At 32.5% G+C, this 6,000-nt stretch overlaps 1 protein-coding gene across 1 annotated transcript; it reads left to right on the plus strand.

Moving 5' to 3' along the window:
* The first annotated feature begins 843 nt into the window (after nt 1–843).
* On the plus strand, nt 844–4,002 carry LOC134235044 (15-hydroxyprostaglandin dehydrogenase [NAD(+)]-like). The gene is made up of 7 exons (XM_062717125.1): nt 844–986; nt 2,029–2,152; nt 2,287–2,393; nt 2,615–2,711; nt 2,863–2,939; nt 3,190–3,335; nt 3,434–4,002. The coding sequence occupies exons 1-7, from the start codon at nt 897–899 to the stop codon at nt 3,552–3,554; spliced, it is 762 nt and encodes a 253-aa protein (XP_062573109.1). The 5' UTR covers nt 844–896; the 3' UTR covers nt 3,555–4,002.
* Nucleotides 4,003–6,000: the final 1,998 nt, after the last annotated feature.

A 6,000-nucleotide genomic window follows, 5' to 3' on the forward strand; every position in this document is an offset into this window, starting at 1 on the left:
TACTATCTGATAGGTACAATTCAATTATACCTATTTTTAATTTGTTAGTTGGTTTAATAATGAACGCTCTCTTGTTTTGGAGACAATATTCACAGTATGGAGGGAAACGCACAGAACCTACAGAGCTGACGACAACAAGGATGAATATGGAGTGTAAAGGTTAATTCAAATTGTGCAAAAGCATCATATACTTGTAAAAATACACATGTATATCATGTAGGTATTATCTTGTATTGCAGCCAGATGAAGATTCCGATAAACTTTCGCGCCAGCTGTGACGTATCGGAAATGATTTATGATAAAGGGAGTTCAGTTGTTATTGCCAATATGAACCTAGTATAATTAAAGATAGGTTCAAATTCAATTGTACCTATCTTTAAATCAATTATACCTATCTTCAAGAGATCAGGCATATTGTACCTATCTTCAAATAAATGAAATTGGAGAGACATTCCATAAAAAAGATTTAGGTATAATATAAGTTGTACCTTCAAATGAATTAAAGATAGGTATAATTGAATTGTACCTATCTTTAATTCATTTGTAGATAGGTATAATTGATTTAAAGATAGGTACAATCCATTTGAAGATAGGTACAATTCAATTGAAGATAGGTACAATTATTTGAAGATAGGTACAAATATTTGAATATATGTTAATTTGGCGTTCCATATGAATCTTCATTGAAAGTATTCTTCTTTTTTTATTTTGGAATATTTCTAGTGCTCACTTGGCGCATTAAGAAGGGGCTTGACGTTTCGATAGATCGCAGTGATATGTTGGTGTTATGTGTACATGTATACAAATGATAAATACACCACTTTTGTCCTGTATATATTTTTAAATGCCTCGCCCTTTAATCTTGAACAACCACCTGATCCCGTTCAAAATTTAGGATGTTTACAGGTAAAGCAGCACTAATTACAGGCGCAGCTCAGGGTCTCGGGAAATCTTTTGCTTCAGCGCTGTTGAAGAAGGAGTGCAAAGTAAGATGGTTTTCTAGTGAATAACAATGTTTACTTTATAATTGACATTTCTTTCAGTGCGTTTTGTTCAACAGTATGAGTCACAGTTCTTGAGCAAAGTTCACCAATCTCGATTTGGGTCGGGCTAAAAAGGCAAATGGACAATGAGCTGTTACATATAGAGAAAGTACTAGTATATGTTTCTCTACTTCCAGACTTTTGATGTGTGTATTTTTAACCATTAGATTAATATACAACTACAGACTTTGTGCTTGCCAAAGTATTAAAAGATTTGTTTACATTTTACGAGACAAAGGTGAAAAGAGAAACAGTCGAAATAAGAGTGTGTTCAGATTGCAAATAATTTGTGGGATTCGAACACAAGCAATAAAAATCCGAAGTATCATAATGCTTTGAGACTAATCCGCTAACCATTACGCTACATGCCTCATGATGAAATGGGTGAATGAAGGCGTATGAAAATATCTTTTTTCTGCTTGTCAAAATTATTATAAAACAATAAAATGAATTCATTTATTTATATATAATCAAAGACAAAAAAAATTTGAAATGTAAGTTAACTTTATTGTAAGGGACGAAAGTTTTAAAATTTATATCGAATAAATATGATTTTCCAAGCAAACTACAATAATGTTAGCTTTTAAAAGCTTCCAGTCTAATTAAAAATTTGTTTTTTTTTCTCTTAGTAAACGATCAAAACATTAATCGAAGCTACATTATTTATTTATATGTCAATATGGTAATATCACCTTATAGACCCTATATAGTGGTATCTTTTTAAGCAAAAAGAAAAACATTTTAATCTTTTAAAATAGAAGTAGGCATCGCATGATTGGCAGCAGTAATTTTTTTCTTAATGCTCAGGGAAAAGGTAATGATCTTGACTTGACCTTTCCTCTAGTATAAAACCGTCAAATTTTATCTAACTAATACCATCATTTAGTGATATCTTCTTCTTGAGTCTGTAAAAATTTCATTTTATTTTTATTTAAAAGAAATATGAAAAGAATTCCACGATAAGGATGCAGCTTTTTTAAAACAGGTTTGTGCTGCTGATAACAATGAAGAAAAATTGCAAGCGACTGTCAGAGAATTCCAGGATATTTATGGAGAAAATAACGTAATGTATGCCAAATGTGACGTCACAAAGGAACACGATTTAGAGGGTAAATATTACTTTATATAAATATTACAAATAATTCTTAAATGAATAAATATTTAATTAATATCTGTACCAATTCAATAGAGATGCAAACATTTTATTTTAGATTCTTTTATTTTTATTTTAATTGTCTTTTAGAGACTTTTAAGCGGGCGAAATCTGCCTTTAATCGGATAGACATTGTGGTGAACAATGCCGGAGTGGTTGATGAGCGGAACTGGGAGAGATGCTTAGATATCAACCTGGTAAAAAAAACTATAAATACCAGTATAGGTTAATGTCAGAGCACACCTCTCTACCTTAAATGTACTGGCCCTTCTTCAAGCAAATATATATATAAATGTTCTAAGCAATAATTTTGTGTAGTTTTAATACCAATTTTGAGTTTTAGTAAAGTACAAATATAGTATAGATGTTATAAATTTGTGCATTTGGATAAAATTCTTCAATTTGTTCACGTGTTTAGACTGGGGTCATCAGAGGAACTCTTCTGGGTCTTAAATATTTGAGGAAAGATCTCGGTGGTGCTGGAGGTACAATTGTCAATGTCTCGTCAATGGCAGGTAAAATAATACTTACTCTGTAGTTTTATATTAACTGAAGAAAAGTAATGGTTATTTTATAGCATGTATAAATTCAGATTATTCTTATCATTAGAATTACGATTGGTGTAAAGGATTTAACGGAAGTGACGTTGTCCTGTACGTATTGTAGGTATTTTCCCAGTCGAGTACTCCCCTGCCTATTGTGCTAGTAAACATGGTGTGGTCGGTTATACGAGAAGTTGGGCGGTATAAGACCTTCTCTGTTCATGACCTTCTAAAATTACTTGATCTTGACCAAATGAGATTAATTTACATGATTATTTTAAAAATACTATTTTAGATGTTAATTATTTTTGTAGAAAATTCAATAATTACAAAAATGAAGGAAAAAAGGTCTTTTCTCTTATTTTTGGTTTACAGAATCATTGTGATGCAAACAAGTTTTATAAAACAATAAAATTGATTATGAACACAATACTCCTTCTTTTTAAATAAGTTTCATCCAGAAGTTGTAAAAAATGGTGTTCGCCTTCTTTGCCTTTGTCCAGCGTATGCTAAAACGGACATACTGAATTTCCAGCCCGAATCTCCCGAAGATCTCGCACAGGCTCAGAAGTCGATGGAAGCTCTTGGTATCATGAGGTTAGATTACAGACAGTTAGCATGCGCGAACATCAGCTCACTTATGATTGATTTACAAGAAATTTAAAGCATTAAAATGATGATCTTTTTAATTTAAGGGTGGAAGAAGTATCGGATGCTTTCATAAAACTTTTAGAAGATTCGGACAATAACGGAAGTGTCATGTCGGTAACAAAACAGAACACGATATATTGGAAAATGCCAGTTCCGAAATTTTAACTTTACAAAACATATATGCTGTATTGAGCTATTGCATTTCGAACCCAATGTACTTTCGATGTCCATCAAAGGATTACTTATTTTAGCAGTGTATAATCAAACTTGAAAAAAGATTATTTCTTTTGTGAACTGCATGGTATATATGCGTATATATAATCTATACATATAGAGAATAGTATACATTAAAGAGTGGTCAAAACGTGTATATTTGCGTTATGAATTTGTATAGTATTAATTAATATGCAAAAGGCATGTTTAAACACATAACGATAAAAGATAATATGAACTATTTGTTAACTCCGTAAAATATCAATCTTTCATTAACAACTAAGATTTCAACAGATTGAAAATGATATTTTATCGATTGGTTATACCTTATAATTAGAGTTGCACTCTGCATGTCATTTTCTTAAAATACAAATAAATATAAAATATTTTCAATGCATGTACAAAAATATTAATCTAAATATCTGTCTACATGTATTAATAAAATACTTATTTACTCATTGTTTCTTTGTTTTATCGACAATAACAAGGGAATATCAATATTGTTCTTACATTAAAAATATTCAAATAATTGCCCTACTTTGCATCAAAGCAAATACATGATTTGGGGAGTAAACAAATGTAGATATTTATATATTTAATAAGCTTATCTTCACAGTGCTGAATGCTGTGTCATAAAATACATCCAAATCGACACATCTTTACCGGGGGCACGCCGCTGTGTTAGTCAGGTAGATTTTGGCCCCAGGGCTCCGGATTAAGACGACCAGGAAGTAAAGATGGAGCCGAAAAACACTTCCCTAGATCTAGATTTCATAATAACCAAACCAGCTATGGGCTGTGTATCGAGGAGGAATGTCATTTGGACGGCACTGTTCATTACAGTTTGTAAAGTGGTTCTGTTGTATAAAGCTTTGGTTTATTTGGAGAACTCGGCATATAACGGTGATGAGGTTTCTGTGCAATCATCAGCTGATTCCATCGGATTCGGGGAATTCCGGAATGGTAAATTTATCATAACAGAGATAAATTCGGCCGCATCATTGGATCACGTTGAAAAAAGCAGGAAAATTGTCACAGATTACATGATTGATTTCGGAAATGAAATACACGCCAACAGAAATTTTACCAGGGAAAAACGAATGTTACGAATGAGTACTTTGAATTTTTCACCTAAAATTATTAAAACATCTACAATCGAAAAACTTTTACCAAATATTGAGGATCCGGTCAATGATAGGGTATTTGAGTCGGTCCTACTAAACAGAGAACCCTAGAGAACCCTAGAGAACTCTAGAGAACCCTAGCTATATTTAATTATTTATTGCACACAAATAACATATGGGTATACAAGTATATAAAATATATAAAATATATCATATAAAATCAAAATCAATCATAAAAATTTGATTAACATTTGTTTTTTTCTTTATTTTTGCCGAAATATAGATTCGAATAATTTCCTGATCTCGATCCCGATCCTAAATGAACACGAATATTATTTTTCGGCTGATTTATTAATTTTTTTATTTCAAATATCGCAAGATACAAAAGTATCTGCATTATTTTTTGTTGACAAATATATATATATATACTGAAAGGAAAAAGAAACGCAGGATAGCATAATTTTGACCATATGACCGAAAATAACGAAAATTGGTCAGAAGAGAAATTAAGTTACTGTGCACCAAAATCAGTATTCAGAATTACTCAACCCTAAAATTTATGACGTCACGTAGGGAAAACGCTGAAAGGCCCAATACACGTGCAATTTGATAAGGACGAGTTTGTCTACAAATCTTGTTACATTATTTGATGCATATGAGGTATGCACATCGTTTTTCAATATTAAGAGACATTATGAATTTCTTGCAATCTTGGCACAGTTGATGGAAGTTCAATGGGGTCTTGTTTTCGAATTGCCTAATTAATGAAAAAGGCAACAACGGTTTACTAAGCAGTTTCTTGTAAATTTTCCCCCATAAAACTTGTTACCCGTTGTCAGAGAGGGTCCTGGAATGGTTTTCAATCAACCGTGACGATGACGTTAACGCGAAACAGAGCCATGTTACGAGCGGGTTATTCGTCCTGCCATCTCTTAAATCGCCATCTTACTACCACAAAAACAGCCATTTATACAGTAGACGAGTATAATCATTACATTCATACGAAATTTGAAAGAAAACAATTCCGCAATTTGGTTTTTTGAGCCAGTCAACTTACTGTTGTATTCCTCTCACTGGCGCATGCGCACGCCGTGCGACTTATTTTTTTGCGTGGTTACCCATGCCAAATATAGCCAGGGTTTGAAAGATAAACACTCTGATGAAATTCCATGCGAAGGAGTAATAAGGCTCTGACAAATGCACGGGAGAGACAGTGAAGATATTGAGAGTTTTCCATTTTCACTTTTGGGGGGTATCGTCATTTGAGGCTCAAT

The sequence above is a fragment of the Saccostrea cucullata genome, unplaced genomic scaffold (genome assembly GCF_032062105.1).
Source record: "Saccostrea cucullata isolate Sc308-1 unplaced genomic scaffold, CSIRO_AGI_Scuc_v1 ctg3613, whole genome shotgun sequence".
In the NCBI taxonomy this organism is placed as follows: Eukaryota; Metazoa; Mollusca; class Bivalvia; order Ostreida; family Ostreidae; genus Saccostrea; species Saccostrea cuccullata.

Coding starts and splice junctions, on each gene's coding strand:
- LOC134235044 (XM_062717125.1), top strand. CDS start 897: ATGTTTACAGGTAAAGCAGCACTAATTACAGGCGCAGCTCAGGGTCTC. Junction 2,153..2,286: donor AAAGGAACACGATTTAGAGG/GTAAATATTACT, acceptor ATTGTCTTTTAG/AGACTTTTAAGCGGGCGAAA. Junction 2,940..3,189: donor GTTATACGAGAAGTTGGGCG/GTATAAGACCTT, acceptor TTTTTAAATAAG/TTTCATCCAGAAGTTGTAAA.